At 42.4% G+C, this 25,224-nt stretch overlaps 1 protein-coding gene across 3 annotated transcripts in view; it reads right to left on the reverse strand.

Moving 5' to 3' along the window:
* Positions 1–12,491, reverse strand: part of golga2 (golgin A2) — a 75,251-nt gene extending 62,760 nt beyond the window's left edge. For all 3 annotated transcript variants that reach the window (XM_033048726.1, XM_033048724.1, XM_033048723.1), the window contains exons 1-2: positions 12,396–12,491; positions 2,851–2,970 (exon numbers count right to left, since the gene is read on the reverse strand). In XM_033048726.1, the coding sequence (XP_032904617.1) occupies positions 2,851–2,970; positions 12,396–12,443 (168 nt within the window). In that variant the 5' untranslated portion in view covers positions 12,444–12,491. The remainder of the gene's footprint in view (positions 1–2,850; positions 2,971–12,395) is intronic.
* Positions 12,492–25,224: the final 12,733 nt, after the last annotated feature.

The following is a 25,224-nucleotide window of genomic DNA, read 5'->3' on the forward strand; positions in this document are numbered from 1 at the left end:
CATGACCCCACACTGCATTTGCCGTTTGATCTATAACTGATGTTCAAGGTCATCAGCAATCTTCTGAAATGTCCATATTTAGAAAACATGTTAGAACTTTTTTTTTTAACTGAAAAGTTACCATCATACTTCAGTTGTCCATAGTTTTTATTTTAGAAACGCACTCGTATTCTACAGCTTTATAGTCACATTAACGACATTGAAATGTTTTCTCCACTTGTTTAATTAGATGCCACAAGTTCTATAAAAGCTAATTAACTTTCTCCTTTAAATGAAAAGTCACCAATCTTGGTCTTGCTGACCAATTTTCTCACATCACTTTTCATTTACAGACTGTCCACAAATTAGAACGATTCAGCACACTTCCATTATCTTCAGAATCCTCTGCATATGCAGTGTTTAATTCAGAACAAGCATAAGCCTAAAGAAAATATTCTGAAGTATAAGAAGTGCAAAGTTATTAGAGGATGTTATGAGGAGCCAGCGAATGTGGTGCAGGCTTTTGAGTAAAATCTGCACCGATGGTTTAGAGGAGGAAGGGCGGTAAATATATTGGCACATATTGAGAATTGATTAAGAAGGAACTGCAGATGCTGGAAAATCGAAGGTACACAACAATGCTGGAGAAACTCAGTGGGTGCAGCAGCATCTATGGAGCGAAGGAAATAGGCAACGTTTCGGGCCGAAACGTTACCTATTTCCTTCGCTCCATAGATGCTGCTGCACCCGTTGACTTTCTCCAGCATTGTTGTGTACCTTTGAGAATTGATTAACAGATAGAAAGCAAAAAGTTCAAATAAATGGACCCTTTTTCAGTTTGGCTGGCTCTAACCAATTGGGTTTAGGGGGATTGGTACTTGGGCCCCATCCAATCACAAACTAAATCATCACTTTGGATGAGTGGACCAGTCACCTTTCCAAAGTTGCCAGATGAGATGGAGAGTAGGTCGAAGAAATCGAGAGGCTTCAGGGGGATATAGACTAACTCCATTATTGGTTGGAAATAAAGCATATATCAAATAAGGAAAATTATGAAGTTATCTACTTTGGGGCACAAAACAGATATATTTCAGGATGGTGACAAACTTGGAAACTTCAATGTTCGAGAAGCCCAAGTGTCCTTGTATGCAAGTGATTAAGTATCCGAATACAGCTCCTCCTTAATGTTACCTTGCTGGAGCTGTGCATGGATGGGAGGCAAGGGTTCAACCACATATCTCAACGAAATACATGCTTCCATCACAATCCATGAGCAATATTTCTGTCCTGTTCAAACCTCTGGTACTGCATCCTCAAGGGTTAGATTTCATTTAGACATTCATATGATTATTTTCTAACACTAAGTAAGGCAAGGCAAGGCAAATTTATTTGTATAGCACCATTCGTGCAAACAGCAATTCAAGGTGCTTTACAGGAAAGAAAAAATAAAATAGTCATTAATTAAAAAGTAGTGGAATAAATGTTGCATAAATGGGCATCACGAGCATCTAGCATCAGGCAAATTTTAATGCACATCCTTGCTCATAACTATTGACTATTGCATTTCAAAGAGCAGTAAAATCAGACGCTGGGGAATAGGCAGAAGTTACTTACTAAACTGCCAGTTCAAAAAAAGATACATGTTGCTGGAGTAACTCAGTGAGTCAAGCAGCCAGTTAACCTTTTTTTAAATTTGGTTGCTATTGCCTTTAACTAAGTTTAAAGGCATTCAATTATCCTATCAAATTTCTTACATTTTGCATGCAAATAGCAGGTTGTGGTATTTAATGCAAGTAAGTTGGAGGTAATATTCTGAGATAAATTTTACAGTTGGAGGAAAGGTAACTAGTTATATTTTGGCTCCTGATATAAAGAACAAGGCATACACCATCAGCCATGATTCACTCATTAAAATTACAGCATCGATGGTTTATTTATCAAAATCCATACTGCTAATGCACACCTCATTAATAATTAATGCAATGTGCACACTAGATAAGGTGCGTGTAAAATTGAGCCAAATTTTTAATTTCCATGGCAAATTAGTTGTCTATCCCAAAGCTGGAACAGGAATAAAATCATTAGCCTCAGTATCTCCAGGTTTCAAGAAAAAGATAGTTAAGCATACACTTGCTAATGCCAGGATCTAATATCGCATTACGTAGTCTGCTGAATTTACTGTAAAAGTGTACACATGAATAAAGGCGAAAAAGACTCACAAGCAGCAAGATTTAATATCTTAGAAGAGAGAACAATCAAGAATTGAAAATAACATTCTCAGAAAATCATAGATGAAGGCATTACTTGTGATGATTTCAGAAATAATTATCTGGTGCTATGAGGAAGCAGTTCTACCAATATGTATATGTGGAACAATATACATATGCCAATTAAATTCAACCAAATAATTCAATTTAATATAAAAACAAACCAGTTGATCACAATTTCCCCAACAAAATACTAACTGCATCAGAACCAAAAATCCTCAAATAGGAATGTAACCATTTTCACATCCAGTTCTAAAAAGTTTTGAGAAAAAAAAGGACTATCTCACAAAAGAACAGAAGGTAATCCAAAGTAAATTCTTCAAATAATTCACATTCCTTCCATCAGGAATGCACAGGGGAGAAAAACACTTGCCAGTGATATCCATATACTACAAGTGAAAATAACATTCACAAATCTAAAATCGGCTTTATACTTTGATGCAAATAGCCTGAGTAAAACATGCAATTACCGTGAGTCTTTCATAGAGTGGGTAAGGGAATATTTATAAAGCCGGATAAAGGTGCACTGCAGAAAACTTGTATGTTGGAAAACAATTACATCAACTAGACTCACGGCCATAACATTAAATCCGCAGGGATTTACCTCACAATTTTCTTGGTCATTGTCGGCAGGAGCTGTTGCTGCCTCTGTTCCATCGTCTGTTCTTCTCTTCTTTCTGGCACCTGGAGTCGGCGGAGTTTTCTTCTGCTGGAATTCCTTCAACTTTTGAAAGGAGAAACATCATGTAATGTATTGAAATCACTCAGCTTTCAAAAAATGTGTTCTACATGGGAGCATATTTTCACCACACAACCTGGAAAAGAACCATTTTTAAATAAGGGTTCTAAAACCCATTGACTCCCATATCTATCTAGACTACACTTCATCCCACCCTGCTTCCTGTAAAGACTCTATACCCTACTCCCAATTCCTCCGTCTACATCGCATCTGCAACCAGGATGAGGTTTTCCATACAAGGGCATCCGAGATGTCCTCATTCTTTAGGAAATGGGGGTTCCCCCCCTTCCATTAAAGATGAAGCTCTCACTAGGGTCTCCTCGATATCCCGCAGCTCCGCTCTAGCTTCCGCTCCCCCCATTCGCAACAAGGACAGAGTCCCCCTTGTCCTCACCTTCCCCCCCCATCAGCCGTCGCATACAGCATATAATCCTCGATCATTTTCGCTACCTCCAACGGGATACCATTACAGGCCACATCTTCCCATCTCCACCTCTTTCTGCTTTTCAGAGACTGTTCCCTCCGCAATTTCCTGGTCAACTCGTCCCTTCCCACCCAAACCACCCCCTCGCCAGGTACTTTCTCCTGTAACCGCAACAGATACACCACCTATCCCTTTACCTCCCCCCTCGACTCCATCCAAGGACCCCGACAGTCTATTCAGAGGCTCATTTGCACCTCCTCCAACCTCATCTATAGTATCCGCTGTTCCAGGTGTCAACTCCTGTATATCGGCGAAACCAAGCGCAGGGTCGGCAATCGTTTCGCTGAACACATTCGCTTAGTCCACCTTATTCATATTAGGCAGGAAATTGTGTTGGGTAGACTGATGGGACTGAAGGCTGATAAATCCCCAGGGCCTGATAGTCTGCTCAGCACTTTAATTCCCCCTCCCATTCCCAATCTGACCTTTCTGTCCTGGGCCTCCTCCATTGTCAGAGTGAGGCCCAGCGCAAATTGAAGGAACAGCACTTCATATATTGCTTGGGTAGCTTACACCCCAGTGGTATGACCATTGACTTATCTAACTTCAAATAGCCCTTGATTAGATTAGATTAGATTAGATTTGTTTATTGTCATTCAGACCTTTCGGTCTGAACGAAATTTTGTTTCTCTGCAGTCATACATATAATTTAAAAAAATGACAAAAACACACAATCAACACAAATTTAACATCCACCACAGTGAGTTCACCAAACACCTCCTCACTGTGGTGGAAGGCAAAATCTTAAAGTCTCTGTCTCTTCCCTCTTTGTTCTCCGTCACAGCTCCGAGGCCGAGTCGGGTCTCCGCTGCCGCTACCTCCGCCACAGCTTCGGGGCCGAGTCGGGTCTCCGCTGCCGCTGCCGCCGCCACAGCTCCAGGGCCGAGTCGGGTCTCCGTTGCCGCTGCCTACGCCACAGCTTCGGGGCCGAGTCAGGTCTCCGCTGCCTCCGCCACAGCTTCGGGGCCGAGTCGGGTCTCCGCTGCTGCTGCCTACGCCACAGCTTCGGGGCCGAGTCAGGTCTCCGCCGCAGCTTCGGGGCCGAGTCGGGTCTCCGCTACCGCTGCTGCTGCCGCCGCCACAGATTTCCCTCTCTCTCCATCCCCTCCCCCTTCCCAATTCTCCAACCACTCTTATTGTCTCCGACTACATTCTATCCCTGTCCCGCCCACTCCCCTGACATCATTCTGAAGAAGGGTCTCAACCCGAAACGTCACCCATTCATTTTCTCCAGAGATGCTGCCTGTCCCGCTGAGTTGCTCCAGCATTTTGTATCTACCTTCGTGCTAAAACAAATATTTATTTGCGCTGGGGTTAAGTCCACTTTTAGAAAAGTATATTTGAAAATGTATATAATGATAAATTCTGCATTTTCATCTTAATTATATTTCAGCATATGCTTTTTCATACGAGCAATTACGGAAGCAGGAATAAATACTGAAGCAAATCGTGCAGATGGTACAAGTCTGAATCAAAAACATAAAATGCTAAAAATGGTAAGATGAAGCAGCGACGGGAAGGAAAACCAAAGTCAACATTTTAGAACTGATAATGACCTTGTTATTCATCTGTGATGCCGTCCGACCTGCTGAGTGCTTCTAGCATTTGCTATTTTTGTAAAGTGTGGCACAGCTGATAGAGCTGCTGCCTCACAGCCTCAGAGACCCAGGTTCTTTCCTGACCTCTGGTGCTTTGTGTGCGGCGTTCATACATTCTCCCTGTGATTGCACGTGTTTCCTCTGGATGTTAGTTCTTCCCTCATCTATGTATGGGTTTGTAAGTTAATTGGCCTCTGTAAAATTGCTGATGGTGCGTAGGGAGTGGATGAGATAGTGGGATAACATAGAACTTGTGTGAACAGGTCGGCATGGACTCGATGGGCTGATGGGCCCATTTCTCTTTAACATCATTAAACTAAACTAAATGGAGCTTTCCCACGATTAACACGAATTGTTGAATACATGAGCCAGAGGAAATTATTTAAATTGCCTGAAGGACTAATCACAATATCATTTAAATACGGCAGTTAACAAATTGGCCATTTTAATCCTACCACTTGGATCTCCCTGCCAATGCCAGAACATGTCTGCCACCACCTCCTCTTCCTGAACTCTATTACTGCAGCTTCTGCCAATTACGCCTTGTCTTGGTAGCTATCAGGCAAAGCAGTGAGCCTGGCTGGGGGATCTCCAGAACAAATGTCGACTTTAATAAACATTTGAGTTTGAGCAATACTTATTTTCAGTATACAAGCACAGAATTCTGCATAACTACAACCTCTGATTAAAACATGGAGGTTATTCTACAGAAAGGAATAACTTAAAAGTTTAGATATATAAATAGTCCAATTTTACCAATGTCCTAGTAGAGTCCTGATACATGTAAGATCATCAATAGCTGCCATTTCCATGATGACCAGTCCAATGTCACTTATGTACCTTTCAAAGTACTGTTATACCAGTAAGCACAGCTCTGATCTCCCTCTATAAACATTCCTAAATACTTCCTGAAAGTATAGAATTTCAATTATTAGGTTCCCATTCTACGGCACATGGACAGAAAGTACAAGGTGCTACTGGCGGACACTTTAGAGGTAGCACCACCGCTATTGTTGACAGTGTACATATTAGTCAGCTGTTCAAAGGAAATCCAATGTCTTGCTTAAGCAGACAATTCATACACCAACTTGCAAAATCTTCTTGATAAAAGTGGCCATAAAAGTACTACAATAATTACTGTGAATGTAATTGCTGTTAAATAGAATGGACAACAATTAACTGTCTGGGTGCAGCCCTTCTGGCAATGTATCTACCATTGCAATAATTCAATGACAGAGGCTAGGACCTAGGAACTAAATCAATGAACAGGTGCACTTCCTGGCACAAACACGGCTGACAATGAGTATCTGAGAACTGTCTTTTGCATAGAACATAATGGTGGGCGGCGCGACTCTCGTCAGCAGCGGCCTCTGCAGTCCGTCTGCGTTTTTATTATTTTATGTCTATGTTTTTATGTAGTTTTTGTTATTTTTTGTTGGGGTATGTGTGTGGGGGGGTGGGGGTGGGGTGGGAGGGAGGGGGTAACTTTTAAATCTCTCCCTGCACGGGAGACCCGACCTTTTCTTTGTCGGGTCTCCGTTGTCGTTGGGGCTACAACGAGGAGCGGCCTCCAACAGGAAGACCGGGGGCTCTGGTGCCGACTACTCACCTCACCGTCGCGGAGCTGGCCGAGTCCAGAGCGGGTGGAGCGGTGGTGGAGCGCTGCTGCGGCCCGACCTCCGGAGTCCGGAGGCTGCAACTGCGGGTCTGGCGGACGGCGGCACCGGGAGCCCGCGGGTCCCTGGAGGGAGACCGCTTTTCAGGGCTCCCGCAACGGCGACTTCTCCCGCCCGAGTTGCGGGGTTGAAGAGCTCCTGGAGCGGGGCCTTACATCATCGCCCCGCGCGGCTTGGAATGGCCGCGGGACTCTGCGAGCGCACGCCGGGGGCTCTAACATCAAGAACCCGGTGTGCGACCTTGCATCACCCGGCGTGGCTTTAATGGCCGTGGGACAATTCGCCATTGCCCGCCGGGGGCTTTGACTTTGACTCTGACATCGGGGGGGAGAGTGCAGTGGAGAGATAAGTTTTTTGGCCTTCCATCACAGCAATGTGATGGATGTTTATGTAAACTGTGTTGTGTCTTGGGTCTATTTGTTTGTAATGTATGGCTGCAGAAACGTCATTTCGTTTGGACCTCAAGGGGTCCAAATGACAAATAAATTGTATCGTATCGTATCGTATAATAGCACAAAAGAAGGGCCTTCGACCCACAATGTCCGTACCAAACATGATGCCAGGTTATGATGCCATTCCCTGCATATCCATTTGCAGAAGTGATTGTATTTCCTTAAATCATCCGGTGAAACAAAAGCTTATCAATCACATTCCCAACCAAATGATGTGTACACAAGATCGAGGAACTTTTAAAATTATGGATTATCATACATGACAAAAATGGCAAACCAAACACTGAAAAGGACAGGTACCTCCTTCAGTATAAACTAAATGCATTTATAATTGTATATCCCATTACAAGTTTTTTTTCTCCCTCTTTTCAACTAATCAATCATTTTAGAAATGTTCTAATTACTGCACTGTACATTGTAGCAGTATCAAAACAGATAATGACAATTTAATCATCGATCATTCTTTGATGTTGGTTGGAGGATCCACATTGCACATGACGATGGGAGAAGCCATGTGTCCCATATTCTTAATTAGAATCATTCACATCCACCTGCAAGAGCAGACAGACATTTTTCACAGAAAAATGGTGGTCTAGTGAAAGAACCTCTGACTATCCAGCATTCTTTCTGCTGGGCTTTGAAGCAAAGATACCAGAGGAGCTTGCTTTGAAGCATCAAGCAAGATTATGTGCTGAACATTAGTGGAATGGGACTTGAACCCATGACCCTTAGTCTCAGAGGACAAAGTGTTATTACCAAACCAAGGTTAACATTCAATGTTGCAAACTCTGCTTCTATACCAGGGAGTATAATCATTAGAAAAAAGCAAAAGATGGCAACTGTGGGAAAAACATCATAGCCGCACTGCAGTTCAGCTTTCACTGAAATGTGCACTTCTGTAATTCAACAGCTAAAGCTGGAAATAAACAAGACGAAAACAATATCCATACACACTTGCTCAATCACTCTTACTAGACGCTGCTCACCGTGACTGCTGTAATATCGAAATATCAAGTTACATATCGTTGGTAATATGTATTCTGATTGATTACTTGTAACTAATTGGAAGTAATAAGGTGGAGGAGACATTCATGGAATGTACATGGAATAGCTTGCTACATAAATGTGTTGAGGAATCAGCTAGGAAAAGGTCATCTTAGATTTTGTTACAAGCAATTAGAAGAGTTAAGTAATAGTCGGGAAGGGGCCTTCTTCTGAAAGCTGCGGCAGTGGACATAGAATGGATAACAGTTTAAAAAATAAATAAAGTGTACTGTAAAACAAAAGTCTTTAAAAGCATTAAAAAAACAACAGGAAAAGTGTTTTATCTTCAGGTAACAGGAAAAATTACAGATCATATTAAATCTAAGATATACGCTAATAAAGTTGCAATAAAAACAGTAGGCCTAAAGATTGGAAGCATTTCAGAACCCAGCAGAGGACAACAAAATTGATACGGTAAGATAAAATATGACAATAAACCAGCAAAAGATAAAAGTGGACAAGAGCTTCTATAAAAACATAACAAGGAAAAGACTGGTGAGCGCAAAAATTGGTGCTTTAAAGAGATTGGATAATTTATAATAGAGAATAAAGAAACAGAAGACAAAGTTAAAAAATATTTTATGACTGCCTTCTGTTCTTATATTCAACAAGTTGTCCAGAAACACAAGATAACCCAGTATTGAACAGAATTTGAAATTATTAGGAATGGATTAGTTCCAATACTAATCCACTTGTGTCAATGCATGTAGGAAGAATTGTTACGTTTATCTTGAAGTGATAGTATTTTTCAACGGGTCCAGTATTTATACCAGCCTATTAACTGGGATATTTAATAGGCAGGATATTTAAAGCAACAGCAAATATTAGAATCACTAACGGAAATGTTTAAGCAGAGAATGATCTGGGATGGAGGCAAATGTGGCAACTGTTCCTTTTGGAAGCAGCACAAGTTTAACTCTCATGTTAAAGGGAGCAACTGTGCATTTTTAAGATGCATAACAATCCTCGACAGTTAAAAAATACGTCCATATTTTACTAGCCTAACACCCACGTTTTAAATGTATACAAGGCTGCTTGTAGAGTTCATCCCTACAGCAGCTTCAGGTTTCTGCATGGAACCATCCCCAACAATCTAATTGATGTTATAGCCAAGAAAGCACACCTATGCTTCTACCTCTTCAGAAGGCTAAGGAAATTCAGCGTGTTTCCATCAGACTCCATCTATACTTTATGCTGCCTGAGGAAAGTAGTCAACATAATCAAGGACCAGTCACAGCCCACTCATTTCCTCTTCTCTCACCCATCAAAGAAAAGATACTAAAGCTCAAAACCAAAGACTACGAGATTCAGGAATAAGATTCAAGCTTATTTCTCGCTGTTATCAGACTTTTAAACCGCCTCATAATTCCTGATATTCCAATCTATCTCATTGCAACTCTTGCACTGTTTTGTACCTGCACTCTCTCTGCACCGTAATATTATATCCTGCACTCATATTTTTTTTTTGCATTACCCAAGGTATTAATACATGATATAATTTGTCTGAATAGCAAGCAAAACAATGTTTTTCATTTTATCTTGGTACACGTGGCAGAATATAACCGATGCTAGTAATAAATATCCATCTCATCACTATATTCAAAACAGCCACAGTGGCCACGTAGATAAAAGATCTGACTTTGAATGAAGTGTTGAATGAAGGTCTGAAGAAGGGTCTCAACCCAAAATGTCACCCTCTCCTTCTCTCCAGAGATGTTGCCTGTCACGCTGAGTTGCTCCAGCATTTTGCGTCTACCGTGGCCACGTAGTTATTGGATCAAGTTTCAGGAAGTCAAAGTGTCTATCCCCGATTTTACAAATGAATTTATAAAAAGTTTGGACAACTGATAGAAAGTAAACCAGCAGGTCTTCCAGCATGTAAGATCATACATGGCAGTAATATTCACTGCTTGTTTGATGCAATTACATCAATTGGTTCATTCTTTTTAATCATATCCAAATGATGTGCTACAAAAGGCATAAATTAGGCAATGCATTATCTGAATGTGAGCATACATTTAATCCATAAATTCTTTAGTTACATAAGTAACAAACAAACAACCTCAAGCCCACACATCAAAACCGTTCAAGTCAATAAGCTTACACAGAAACATAAGGAAATAAGAGCAGGTTACTACAGTCTTCAAGCCTGCTCTCCCATTCAATATGATTGTGGCTGATCTATGCTGGCCTCAACCTGTCCAAACCAGCTTTCCATAACAAATCCTCAATCTTTCAACTAGGTATCTCATCACCATCTTAAATTGCTCAACCACCACTGTCAGAGAGAAATTATTCTACACACTTGTTTTAAATGATAGGCCCATTATTACATTCCCTTGTTTGTGACTCCAACAAGTAAGAATAGCTCAACATCTACCCTGTTGCGCTGTCTTAGGATCTTATATGTTTAAATAAGGTCACTTATTATTTTTGGATAAGAGGATCAAAACTGGGTGCAGTGCTTCAGGTGTTGCCTCACCAACACCTTGTGCAACTGTAACAAAATCTCCCTCTTCTTAAACTCCAACCCCTTGGCAATAAAGGCCAAAACCCTGTTACCTTCTTGAATGTTGTTTCGTTCCTCCAATCTCTTGCTCTGATGAAATGTTATTGGCCCAAAATGTCATTTCTGTTTCTTCCTCCAGGCCTGACATGTTGTTTCTAGCAATCACTCCCTGTTTTTCAGATTTCCAGCATCCCTGTTTTTTTTACTTTTCTGAGATGTAATTGTTTGCCTTTAGATTGATATACAAGAGCTACACAAATAGCTCAATTTACCAATGACCATATAAAGTAAACAGGGTCTTAAAAGCCAAAATACTGCTGTGGTTCATTTAGTTCAAACCTAGTTGCATAAAGCACCAGCAATTTCATTCAATTCTACTGTTTGCCCAGATAAAAATATTTCGGCATTGCCTTACAAGCAGTTAGGTCAACTCCATTAAATTAATAGATATAACATGAAATGATGCACTTAGCATCATAGAGGGGTGGAAGATTGCAACCTTCCTGTTTCGACCAATGCAATCAACTCGACGTGCACAAACGTAAGATCAAATAGAACAAGTTGTCCTACAACTTTAGGCTGTGCACGCCACACAAAAGAAGAAGATGAAGAAGTAGAAGCATCATAGAATTACATAGCATTGAAACAGGCCCTTCGGTCCAACTCATCCATACAACAAGGTGTCCATCTGAACTAGTCCCATTTCCTATATTTGGCCCATATCCCTCTAATCCTTTTCTTTCCATGTACCTGTCCTGACAGCTAACTACCAATAAACAAATTTCATTCTCCTACTTGACTGTCAGGATGTCACATATAATTCCTACTCTTCACCCGATCATCACTCAAATTGTCACTGAATAATTGAGGGACCCAGATCTTTGAACAAATCTATAGGATGAATCAACAGATAAAGTATGTGTACTTTGCAATCAATTGATCTTATACACAAAATTTGCCTTCAGTACAAGTATTACACACTCAAAAATATTCAATATCTTCACCAAACGACCTTTCGCATTTAATTTTAATACTCCGACAATAGTGTAACGTTCGACATTAGATAAAAACTGTGAATAAAAATACGTGCGGAAATCTAAATCCCATCAACATTAACGTTCAGAATTTAACCTGCATCATCCTGAAGTCGATCCCCTCATCCTCAAGTGAACCGAGGACAGGGCACGATTAAGCTCGACATTATTTGTGCCCCGACCTCGGTTCATGTTTGAGTTTGAGGAGTCGACTCGAGGATCATGGTGGGGCCAGTTTCTCTCCTCTTAATGTTAAAGGATGTTTAACAAGGCCTTGCTTCCCTTTAGACCGGTTGCTATTGCTTCCTCTCTCCAGGGAAAGTCAAGGGATGGTAGCTCCACGCTCCACGTCGCCAGCTGGCGGACGCGGTCTAAGCAGGCCTGCAGATGCCGCGGACTCGCCTGATCCCTTCCCTTGAGATCCGACGCCATGAGCCAGCCGATGGGGACGTGGGAGTCGGACAGTTGGGGGAGGGGAGGGGGGGGTGGTGGTGCCACCGGGGAAAATGTGGGGTTGAAGGGATGTGACTCGACCGCCGACACCGCCTCGGGGTGCCGCCCTTTGCCACCGAGGGGACGGCGACGTTGGCAATGGTGATCCCCACTCTCTCACCTTCTTCTTGGCGGCCGCCAGCTTGGCCTGTCGGCTGCCGTCAGCCATGGTGTCAATGCCGCACACGTCACCAGTCCGCCAGCTGACCGCTCCTCCTCTATCCCGGCCTGCACCGCGCCCGCCGCCCTGACGTCACGGGGAGCGGGGCGGGGGCTTGGCAACGTGGGGGAGGAGCCAGGAACCACCATAGCAACAGGTACTAACCTCAACACACCGACCAGACAGTGTATAATAAACTCGCAAAGGTTCAGTCTCTTCCTCTCTCTCTATCTCCCTGTCTCCATCATAAGGGACCTTGATTAGTACTGGTGTCAGAGGTTATGTGGAGAAGGCAGGAGAATGGGGTTAGGAGGGAGAGATAGATCAGCCATGATTGAATAGCAGAGTTGACTTGATGGGCCGAATGGCCTAATTCTACTCCTATCACATGGCCTTATGACCTCTCTATCGATTGATGTTTACTAGAAACATATAACATTATAAAAGGACTGGACAAGTTAGATGCAGGAAAAATGTTCCCAATGTTGGGCGAGTTAGAATAAAGGGGAGGTCATTTAAGACTGAGGTGAGAAAAAACTTTTTCACCCAAAGAGTTGTGAAATTATGGAATTCCCTGCCACAGAGGGCAGTGGAGGCCAAATCACTGGATGGATTTAAGAGAGAGTTAGATAGAGCTCTAGGGGCTAGTGGAGTGAAAGGATATGGGGAGAAGGCAGGCACGGGTTATTGATAGGGGACGATCAGCCATGATCACAATGAATGGCGGTGCTGGCTCGAAGGGCCGAATGGCCTCCTGCACCTATTTTCTATAAACTCAAGATAGACACAAAATGCTGGAGTAACTCTGCGGGACAGGCAACAGGTGTTGGAAAGAACTGCAGATGCTGGTTTAAATCAAAGTTAGACACAAAATTCTGGTGTAACTCAGCGGGACAGGCAATGTCTCTGGTTTACATCTTCCATCTTCGGTGTAAGCCAGCATCTGCAGTTCCTTCCTACACATTCCTACCATTTACCCATTGACTCTCAGGGGCACCTTGAGTACACCTCCCAACCCTGCCTCTTGCAAAGACTTTAACCCCTGCTCTCAATTTCTCCGACGCATCTGCTCACATGATGAGGCTTTCCATTGTAGGACATCTGAGATGGTTTCGTTTTTTAATAGATGTGGTTTTTCCTCGGCTGTCATAGATGGATTCCTCATCCATGTCTCCTCTGTGTCCCGTAGTTATGTTCTCGCTCCCCCTTCCCCTTCTCCCAGAAGGAACAACAATAGAGTTCCCTTGGTCTTTGCCTTTCACCCCATCAGCCTCTAAATCTAACCCATAATTCCTCAATCTTTTCACCACCTCCAATGTGACCCTGCCCCTTTCTGCACTCCTTCCTCAATTCCTTGGTTTACTCATCCTTTCCAACCCAAACCACCCCCTCCCCAGGTTTTTTCCCTTGCACCAACAGGAGATTAACACCTGTTCCTGCACTCACTACGTCAATCCCATCCATCCAGGGATTCCAGCAGCCCTTCCACCTATATCCATCACTTTGGCTTTAAATTACACTCCTTGTCTCTCCTTATCTGACAACCTTTTGTCTCCTTTTTAACCTCTTGCATTTGTCACTTAGTCCACTCAACTGCCAATCACCACCTCACCTGTATCCACCACCTATCACTTGTCAGTCTTTGTTCTGCCCCCTCCTCTTTTCCAGCTTTCTGCCCCCTACTACAATCAATCTGAAGAAGGGTCCCAACAATCAGCCATGATCACAATGAATGGCGGTGCTGGCTTGAAGGGCCGAATGGCCTCCTCCTGCACCTATGTTTCTATGTAACTCAAAACATCACCTATCCATGTCCTTCAGAGATGCTGCCTGACCTGCTGAGTTGCTCCAGTACTCAGTGTTTTACTCAAGATTCTAGTATCTGCAGTTCTTTGTGTTGCATCTGTCGAGCGAATGGATGGTCAATGTTTCTGATTGGGTCCCGTCTTCCGACTGATGGAGTAGAGGTGAGAAAGTCGGTAAAGAGAGATGGGGGTGGGACAAAGCCTGACAAGTGATATAGTGGATATAGGTTTGATTAGCAGATGGATGGAGTAAGTGACAAAGGCTAGAGGTGTAAAGGAGACAAAAGGGTGTCAGATAGGAAGAGAAGCGGTGGAGTGAAATGCAAAGCCAAAGGGAAGGATATAGATAGATGTTTTAATATCCCAAAAGGGTTAGGTTAAGAAAGATGGCATAGAAGAGTGTGAAGCACAAGCACTGGCATGGAGCAAGTTCAGCGAGGCCCATTTAGTGATTTTTATTTCCATTCAAAACTATCTGAGTCGTCAATTACTGGCATCCCATAAGAAGGCAGTGCATGTTTAACTCGTTTGGCATATGCTCCCTGACCTTGCTGAGATTTTCTTTTTGATTAGATTAGATTAAACTTTATTAATCCCCTTATTCAGGGGAAATTCTGATGTCCTTGCAGCACACTAATAAAAATACAACATAGCATTCAAAAAGAAGTTTAACACAAAAACATCCCCCCACAGTGATTCCCACTGTGGGGGAAGGCACAAAGTCCAGTCCCCATCCTCTTGTCCACCCAAAGTCGGGCCAATTGAGACCTCCACAGTCGCCACCACGGCGCCCGATGTTCTCGCCGGGTGATGGTGCTCCGGCGTCGGGAGAACCCCCAGCGGCTTGAGGTGCCAGGAACGGCTGCCTTCCCACCGGAGACCGCGGCTTCCAAGCCAACAGACCGCGCCGGACGGAACTCCGCACACTGGCGATCTCAGCAAGAGATCCCAGGCTCCGGGATGTAACGTTCAGCGTCGCAGCCGGCCGCTCCACAGAACCGCGGCTCCACAATGTTCTTATCGGCGGTCCCAGCATACTGGAGTTCCAGCGCGGCGACCCAGGAAAGGCATCGCCCGCTCCGCAATAGCGCTCCAGCGCTGCGCCGCCGCCAAAGCCGACGTAATGCGCCGCCGCCAAAGCCGATGTTCTGGCCCGGTCCCCTCAGGGAAACGTCGCTCCAGGACCCGCTGGTAGGCCGCAAGGACAGGTCGAAGTCGCTGCTCGGAGGAAGGCATCCCCTCCGACCAGGTAGGGACTCGAAAAGCAGTTTCCCCCTTCCCCCCCACCACCCCCCACACATAAAAAGATTAGGCCCCCTGACTACACACTCAACGTACTAAAAATAATAAAAAAGGGAAAAAAACGGACAGCTGCAGGACAGGCAGCCGTTCAGGACAGCGCCTCCTCCGGAATTTGGTTTAGATTGTTGATAGCATTATATTTTCTCTTTATAATTTTAAGGGGAAGGAATTTACAGCGGATAAGTGAAAGCTGTTGATCACATGAGTATTAAGGTGGGGGCAGTTTTATAGTTCATCTTTCCAGGAACCTCACCCTATCCAAACAAACACACATTATGTTGTTAAATTATTCCATGGAATTTGCCTTCATTACTGTACCTGGCAGTGCAATCTAAGTACATAGAGGATTTGTTGCATGAAGAAGCAGCTGTTATCATTTCTAATTTTACCCTTGCTGGTTTAATCTATTCCCTTTGTAGTTTTTGATGCCTGCTGAGTTACTCCAGTACTTTGCGTCTTTTTTAGTAAACCAGTGTCTGGAGTTCTTTGTGTCTACATTCCCTTCTACTTTCTTAGTTTAGTTTCAACTAACCTTCTAAATTTACCTTTTTCATTCCATTACATTTTTCTACTGGTTTCCATCTTAAAAACACTCTCTTAACTTGTACCTTTTCTCTGCTGTTTCTTGAAACCTTTTTGTTTTTCACATGTCTCTGTGACCAAAAGTGGCTTTCTCGATTGTGATGTATGCTGAGCTACATCTGCTTCATTGGCTGTGTAGCTTTGTATTTATCTTGGAGTTTTGATTGCTGCTCCAATCTTTTGGATGTGTTGCCTGTCTAATTGATCAGACACATATACCTTTTATTTTCATTATTTGCCATTCACATTATATTGTTTTTCAATGGTTTAGTTATACTAAAGTATCTTGTTTCTGGGCACATGATGTCACCCAAACACGGGCGGCACAGTGGAACGGGGATAGAGTTGCTGCCTTACAGTGTCAGAGAACCATGTGGGGGTTTATCCTGGTGCTCCAGTTCCCTCCCACATTCCAAAGATCTGCAGGTTTGTAGGTTAATTGTCTTTGATAAAATTGTCCCTATGTGTACAAGATAGAACTAGTGTACAGGGTGATCGCTGGTCGGTGCAGACCTGGTGGGCCGAAGGGCCTGTTTCCAAGCTGTATCTCTAAACTAAACTAAACTAAACTAAAATAATAATGACATGAATTTGTATTGTGCCATAATGTCCTTTTAAGACATCCCAGACCACACCAAAGTCAGGTGACCTTTTTAAAATGCAGATACAGAAGTCTGAAACATTTTTTTATCAAGTAGTATAATATTTAAATTACTTAATAGAAAGGAACATGACATCGTGTCATCAGGACGGCATGACATCTTATGAGCATGATATCTTGAAATTTTCCCCTAAAATAAGGAAGAAAGTAAAATGATCTAAGAAAGACTTTAAGCCTGATTGTTTTTTCAATGCAATAGTAGTTAATTTGCATCTGAACTCCATTTATCTACCATGGCTTCATATTCATTAATATTCTAAGCAAGTAAAAAGCTGTCACCCAGACTTTAAAAAAATCTGCTGAATCAGAATTTTTTTTCTGGATGGGGAAAATGTCACACTTCTAACACCCTTTGTTCTTATCTTCTTTCATGAGTGTTGTATATGTTGTGCTGCTGCAAGAAAGAATTTCATTGTTCTGTTTCAGGACATATGACAATAAAACATTCTTGACGCTTCTTTCTTGAGAACCTTGACTTTGTTTCCAGACTTAGATCCTCTTGACCAACGCCTGTCTGAGCAGGATTGCATTGGATACAGATTTGAAAGTTAGGCGGGTGGTAAGACTTCTGTCGGAACAGACTGAGAGGAATCTAGCCAACCAATATGTAAATTTTTATGATGCTTATAACAATGCCAACCATTTAAAACACAAGATCTAAGATTACATTATGAGTACTTAGGTTAAAATAATCAAATGTCTCTATCAAATCCAAGTGCACATAGCAGGAGCTAATACTAAACAGATTTATGATGTGGGATCATCAATGTCAAGGTAACATTATAAACATTAGACAATTCAAACTTAATAGCATCTCCACAATTGCTGCCAGCAAATTTTGTTTTTATTTTAAACACTGAGCATGTTTATTAAAAATATCTCAAACAGCCAGTTACTTTTATTTTAACAATTGCCAATGGGCGAGTAATCCATTTCCCATCATCATTTTCCATTGACTTTATTTACAGTTTATCATATTTTTATTACACTGTCTGCCCAGTGGGGGGCTCTTCAATCCAAACATAAGGAGGGGTGTGATTCCAGTTCGACAGATATCTGTTGGGAGAATCTGTTTTAAAGGTTCAAGATTTTGCAACACTGTACAACTAGGACAGAATGCACAGTGTGTAAATGGGGACTGTTTACATCGGTGTGTCCTGGTTCAGTTATCTATTTGCTCCAAACATAACTTATCAGAGGGACTACACAGTCTTGACTCCCAGGATCTGAAGCTGTCAGAAATCAACTAATGATAGATTACAGGTAAAATATGAAAACGCTAATAATTAGAAATAAACGCAGAATGTTGAAACTAATAAACTCAGCAGTTAGAGAAAAGACAGGTTTATTTTAAAGGTTTTCATCAGAGGAAGCATATGGATAGACACAACACAAATACAGTATTATCTTTTAGACGTTCTCTTCTTTAAATCCCAATCTATCTTTCCTTTGGGCCATAACGTAAACTCTTTTGCTTTATGCATAAAAGCTAATCTCAACTTCTTTCCCAGACCTTTACTCTCCCATTGTTAGCACCAAATGTCTTTACCTTGTACTATTTGAAATGATTGTTCATCATTTCATCGGAAAATATTTTGAATAAATACATTTTATTAGCCAAGTATGTATACATACAAATAATTTGCCTTGCCTCAAGTAGTTTACTGACTTCCTTCACTATTTTAGTTGGATGCTTCCTCCCACCACCTCTGATGTCCAGTCATTTTAATTTTTATAATGGAATTTTCATTCGGTGCTGTAAAAATCACTAATAAGATTCATATTTAAATCAGATTTGTCTGTATTGTGATAGAACATGTATCCAGTTGATCAATATAAACTAATTAAATATTTCAGCCTTCCTCCAAGTAAGTCAAGCATAGGATCATTTTCTTTGCCCAGACCTATCCAGTTTGGCAGGCTTTCAATTCTGCACATCACCAACTAGAGCTAAGCTGCAAAGTGCTCTCAACTAAAATGTTTCCAACAGGAGTCATTAATAGTGATTAGGGCCAAGTTCTCAGTTTAACCCAGAGGGATTGGACAGAACCTAGTCTAAGTACTTTAGTTCTTAGAAATTGAAGAAATTCATCTAATGCCGAAGCATGTGGAACAAAAAAAATGTTTATCGAAGATGGATCTATAAAGTGTGTTATTTTGTTTTTGTTTAGTATATCTTGATAGTGTAGGCCACACTCCAGAAAACACAACCGAGTTCAAGTAAAATATCACATCACTATCAGGGTTAAACTATTTTTTTTCCTATATTCTAAATCAACTCACATTTTGTATTTATAAATTATATTAAATATATAAAATTAATATTTCTCTGGTATTTGCAGATGAATTTATTCATTGTTATTAATAATTATACAGTAAAGGTCTCAAAAAACATTCATTGTGTGCTTGCACCATGGATGGGAACAAGCACAGATTGGAATAATGTCGTCTAATTTCTGATTATGATGATTACGATTGATCGATTTATAAATTGAAAGACACAGCATGGAAACAAGCCTTTTGGCCCACTGAGTCCAAGCCGACCTTCGATCATCTGTTCATACTAGTTCTGTGTTATCCCACCTTCTCATCCACTCCATACACATTCGGGGCAATTCATAAAGATCAATTAACGTACATACCCATATGTAGGAAAGAACTGCAGATGCTGGTTTAAAGCGTAGGTAGACACAAAATGCTGGAGTAACTCAGCAGGACAGGTAGCATTTCTGGAGAGAAGAAATGAGTCTGAAGAAGGGTCTCTCGACCTGAAATGTCACCCATTCCTTCTCTCCAGAGATGCTGCCTGTCCCGCAGAGTTACTCCAACATTTTGTGTCTACCTTCAACCTACAAACCCACATGTCTCTGGAACTCTCTGCCACAGAGGGTAGTCGAGGCCAGTTCATTGGCTATATTTAAGAGGGAGTTAGATGTGGCCCTTGTGGCTAAGGGGATCAGAGGGTATGGAGAGAAGGCAGGTACGGGATACTGAGTTGGATGATCAGCCATGATCATATTGAATGGCGGTGCAGGCTCGAAAGGCCGAATGGCCTACTCCTGCACCTAATTTCTATGTTTCTATGTGGGAAGAAACCAAGCTCCTATTGGAAACCCACACGGTCACAGGGAGAACGTGCAAATTCCTCATCGCCAACCCCCAAGGTCCTGATCGAACCCGGAGCTCTGAGTCAGCAGCTCTACCTGCAATGCCACTGTGCTGGCACTTTCGAAGTCACAGTCTACATTTTTAAGAAGGAACTGCAGATGCTGAAAAATCAAAGGTAGACGAAAATGCTGGAGAAACTCAGCGGGTGAGGCAGCATCTATGCAGCGAAGGAAATAGACGACGTTTCGGGTCGAGTCTGAAAAAGAGTCTCGACCCAAAATGTCACCTATTTCCTTCGCTCCATAGATGCTGCCTCACCCACTGAGTTTCTCCAGCATTTTTGTCTACCTTCTACATTTTAAAGTCATTTACTTGTCAAACAACTTTAAAAATGTTATAGCACAATATACATAGGAAAAATAGACAAAAAATAAACTTAAATTTTGGTATTTATCACATGTATTTCTTGATTTTAAAGATATTTTATATATTTTTAATGGGAAATAAGATAAGGCCATAAAGGAGAAAGCAATAGAAACGTATCTGATAAGGTGAGATTAAATAGGGTAAGAGGAAGCATAAACACTGATATAGTTCACAAGGAGTAACATTATTGTAAATGATACATTGATGATGCAATTCCTAACTATCTCAAGTACAGGTTTTGAGGTGCAGTGCCAGTTTGACAAGCTAGCAGAGTTCCCGTTTTGTTGCCGTCACATTCCATAAACTGCAATGGGGTAAATAACAGTTTCATAGAAGTATTGACTCAGCAAAAATCGTTGTTTGGTATACAATTCTTTAAATTGTAACATGCAATTACCAACAATCATTTGAACAGGCAAGCTGGGACTTTGACTTACCTTATGTAGTAGCTTCCCAATGTCACATATGTGTACCCATGCAAGTATTGCAGACTTACAGTGTCCAATAATGGAGGTATAATGCATTCAGAAAGTATTCAGACCCCTTCACTTTTTCCACATTTTGTTACGTTACAGCCTTATTTTAAAATGGATTAAAATCTCTTTTCGCTTTTTTATTATGGGGTATTGTGTGTAGATTGATGATAAGAAAAAAAGAATTTAATCCATTTTAGAATAAGGTTGTAACGTAACAAAATGTGGAAAAAGTGAAGGGGTCTGAATACTTTCTGAATGCACTGTAATTATCCTATCAATAGAGTTAAGCTGAATGTAGAATGTTGCCTGACATTTCACTGTTGTAATATCATAAATCTCTTCAACTCCTCATTGTCCCAAGGAATTGTCCCCTCCGCTTTCAAAACTGCTGCCGTTACACCAATCCTAAAGAAACCTGGTCTTGATCCCTCCTCTCTCATTAACTACCGCCCAATCTCAAACCTCCCCTTCCTTTCAAAAACCCTGGAGCGTATCGTTGCGTCGCAACTTCATTCCCACCTCCTTGCGTATAACCTACTTGAACCCCTCCAATCTGGCTTTCGCCCCCTCCATAGCACAGAAACTGCTCTCCTCAAAGTCCTCAACGACCTCCTCACCTCTGCTGACACTGGTTCCCTCAACATCCTCATCCTCCTCGACCTGAGCGCAGCCTTCGATACAGTGAACCATAAGATCCTGCTCACCAGACTCAAGGACCTCGGCATTGAAGGCTCTGCACTCAGCTGGCTCCGTTCCTACCTTTCCAACAGATCCCACTTCATCTCTCTCCACAACCACACCTCTGCTACAGCCGCAGTCACTCAAGGCGTTCCCCAAGGCTCCGTACTCGGCCCCCTCCTCTTCATCATCTACATCCTCCCCCTTGGTCAGATACTCCGCCACTTCAATCTGGACTTCCACTGTTACGCTGATGACACCCAGATTTACCTTGGCACCAAATCCCCCCACAACCCCCCCCTCTCCCATATCAACTCCTGTTTGTCAGCTATAAAAACCTGGATGCAACATAATTTCCTCAAACTCAACAGCGATAAGACAGAATTCCTCCTCATAGGCTCCAAAGCCACACTCAGCAAAATCAATAACCCCACTCTCACCATCGACGGCACCACTGTCTCCCCATCTCCCCAGGCCCGCAACCTTGGCGTGATCTTTGATTCCACCCTCTCCCTTGAGCCTCACATCCGCCATGTCATTAAAACCTCCTTCTTTCATCTCCGCAACATCGCCAAACTCAGACCCTCTCTCACTCCGCCTGCTGCTGAAAGACTCATCCATGCCTTCATCTCCTCCCGACTGGACTATTGCAACTCACTTCTCCTTGGCATCAGCTCCACCTACATCAACCGACTCCAACTGGTCCAGAACGCAGCCGCCCGACTCATCACCCACACCAAATCCTGGCATCACATCACTCCAGTCCTCAAAAAACTTCACTGGCTTCCCATCTCCCACCGGATCACCTACAAAATCCTGGTCCTCACCTACAAAGCCCTCCACCATCTGGCCCCCACATATCTCATTGACCTCCTCTCCCCCTACCAACCCTCACGGTCCCTCAGATCCACATCAGCCGGTCTCCTCTCCATCCACAAGTCCAACCTCCGCAGTTTTGGGGACAGAGCCTTCTCCAGGGCAGCTCCCAGGCTCTGGAACTCCCTCCCCCAACTGATCCGCAATTCCGTGTCCCTCCCCATCTTCCAGTCCCGCCTCAAGACCCATCTCTTCACCTCTGCCTATCCTTAGCCCCACGTCCCCGTCCCTTTTCATCTGTGCATTAATTGCCTCATGCTGTGTTTTGTATTGAATTCTGTCTTTACTTTGTGTACTAGTCATGTCTCTACTATTTATTTCATTCCCCTTACATGTTTTTCCTATACATGCTCAATTTTTGTAAGGTGTCCTTGAGACTCTTGAAAGGCGCCCATAAATAAAATGTATTATTATTATTATAAATAAAGCTGTTAACATCAAATGGAGAGGTTTGCTCATTACAGTTTGTTTTTTATTCAACACCCATCAGTAAAGGCACACATTCCTTTCAGATTTCTCCCTTCCTTCTTGTTTGTTCTTTCATTTCTGTTCTCAAACTGAAGTGCATTTTCTTACTTTTCTAAATAAATTAACATTAATTCCAATTTCTTAAAATATTGTGTCACCAAATTGAAAAATATCCTCACACATTTATTAGCATTGTTTTATCACAGAAGAATGATGTTCAGTTTCTCTCATATGGCCATGAACTCCCATTTTATTCTTTGCCACTTATCTATGTTATGGATAATTTGTGGGAGCCAATTAACCTAATAGTATGTACAGTGTAGACACAAAATGCGGGACTATGGTGCATGTCAATCATCGGGCTCTGGCTGGGCCACTCAAGGACATTCACAGACTTGTCACAAAGCCACTCCTACGTTGTCTAGGCTGTGTGCTTAGGGTCGTTGTCCTGTTGGAAGGTGAACCTCCGCCCCAGTCTGAGGTCCAGAAAATGCTGACACACACACTGTACACTATACTCAGGCAACGCAGACTGCGGTGGCTGGGCCATGTCCACCACATGGAGGATGGCCGTATTCCAAAAGACATCCTCTATGGAAAGCTGACATCTGGGAGGAGAACCATCGGCCGCCCCCAGCTGCGTTACAAGGATGTCTGCAAGAGAGATATGAAGGCGCTAGACATCGATGTGGAGTCCTGGGAGAGCCTTGCATCTGACCGCATGAGGAGGAGAGGTACCCTGAACCAACATCTCAAAACGGGGGAAGAGAAACTGTTGAACGCAGAGGCAGACAAGCGGGCACGCAGAAAGGAGCGCAGCAACTTCAACAAACCAGAGACAAACCACACACAAATGTGACCATTGCGACAGAGACTGTCACTCCCGCATTGGTCTCTTCAGGCACAAGCGACGCTGCTCTAGCCGAGATTTGGAGCAAGCAGCCAACAACTATGAAGCATCACCCACGGACAGTCATGACCGAGGGGGGCCTACGATGTACAGTGTAGACACAAAATGCTAGACTAACTCAGCGGGACAGACAGCATCTCTGGAGAGAAGGAATGGATGATGTTTTGGGTCCAGAGCCTTCCTAACCTAATAGTATATCTGAATGTGGGAGGAAACCGGAATGTGGAAATTCCACATAGGCAGAACCCAAGATCAAGTTCTAACCAAATCGTGTGTGGCTCCACCGTGCTGTAAATTTGCAATTTTATAGCACACTGGGTTTTTTTCAAACTGAACTTGTTTGATTGTCCATGTTTTTACCATTAGATTATACATTGTGAAACCCCTCAGCTATTTCTAGCCCAATTAAATGGAATTGGGCTAATTCCAACCAAATTACGTAGGCTGGAATTCCGAGGTGCATTACAAGAGGCAATATCTTTCAGATTGATATTGTGGAAAATCTTGTTGCAATCTTCCATTCCTCTGTGGGAGTATACTTGATCTTTGTAAATTTACACTTCTGGGAACTAAATAAAATCGTAACTTAATAAAACACAATATTTGAAGGAATTTAAACTAAAACACACACTCTTTGTACATGAGCAAAAGACAAATTACTGGAGGAAATCGGCAGGTCAGACAGCATCTGTGAAGGGAAATGTACAGGCAACGTGTCGGGTGGGGACCCTTTTTCAGACTGACTCTTGCATCTCCCTCTGTACATGGGTAACATAATTTCCAACATTTATTCCAATCCTATTTGAATATATGCATCGAAGCCTCCATTCATGCACAGTGAAGTCAAATCCACATTTTAGTTGGCTTAAAAGAAAATTGGACAAAGGCTAAAGAAGAAACTCTTGCTGGCTTATGGGTAACAGCAGCTGAGTGAGTAACTGGAAAGCTTGTTGGAAGTTCTGTCAATGCCACAATGTGGTGGATGGTCTCCTATGCTGTATCATTTTGCTGTCCTTTGAAATTAGATCCATGGTTCTCGTTTTAATTGGGAACTGACTCGCCATCATTCCCCGCCCCCCATTCATCTCCAAAAAACTTGGAGATAGGTGGTTGACACTAATTCCATCAGTCACAAAATCATTGCCAATTCAAAAACATGAGATGTTATTAGTCATCAGTTGCCTGTCCATTCCCTTCACAGATGCAACCTGACCTGCTGAATTCCTCCAGGACTTTTACTTTAGCTATTATTAGTTGCCTGTTCATTTCTTCTGTTCTTCCTCTGAACCATTGGGAGGTTTGATCACAGGTGCCTTGAGTTCAACATGTTTAAACGTGCATGTTAATAGTGGCATACCCTAAAATTAGAACAGTATTGCAAACCAATTATTCACACAAAGGGTTGCAGAAATTTCGAGTTTCCTCTTCCAAAAAACTGTAGAGGGCACAGTCAATTGAAAATCTTAAAACTACTGTTGGTGGGTTTATGTTAGGTAAC

The sequence above is a fragment of the Amblyraja radiata genome, chromosome 32 (genome assembly GCF_010909765.2).
Source record: "Amblyraja radiata isolate CabotCenter1 chromosome 32, sAmbRad1.1.pri, whole genome shotgun sequence".
Lineage (NCBI taxonomy): Eukaryota > Metazoa > Chordata > Chondrichthyes > Rajiformes > Rajidae > Amblyraja > Amblyraja radiata.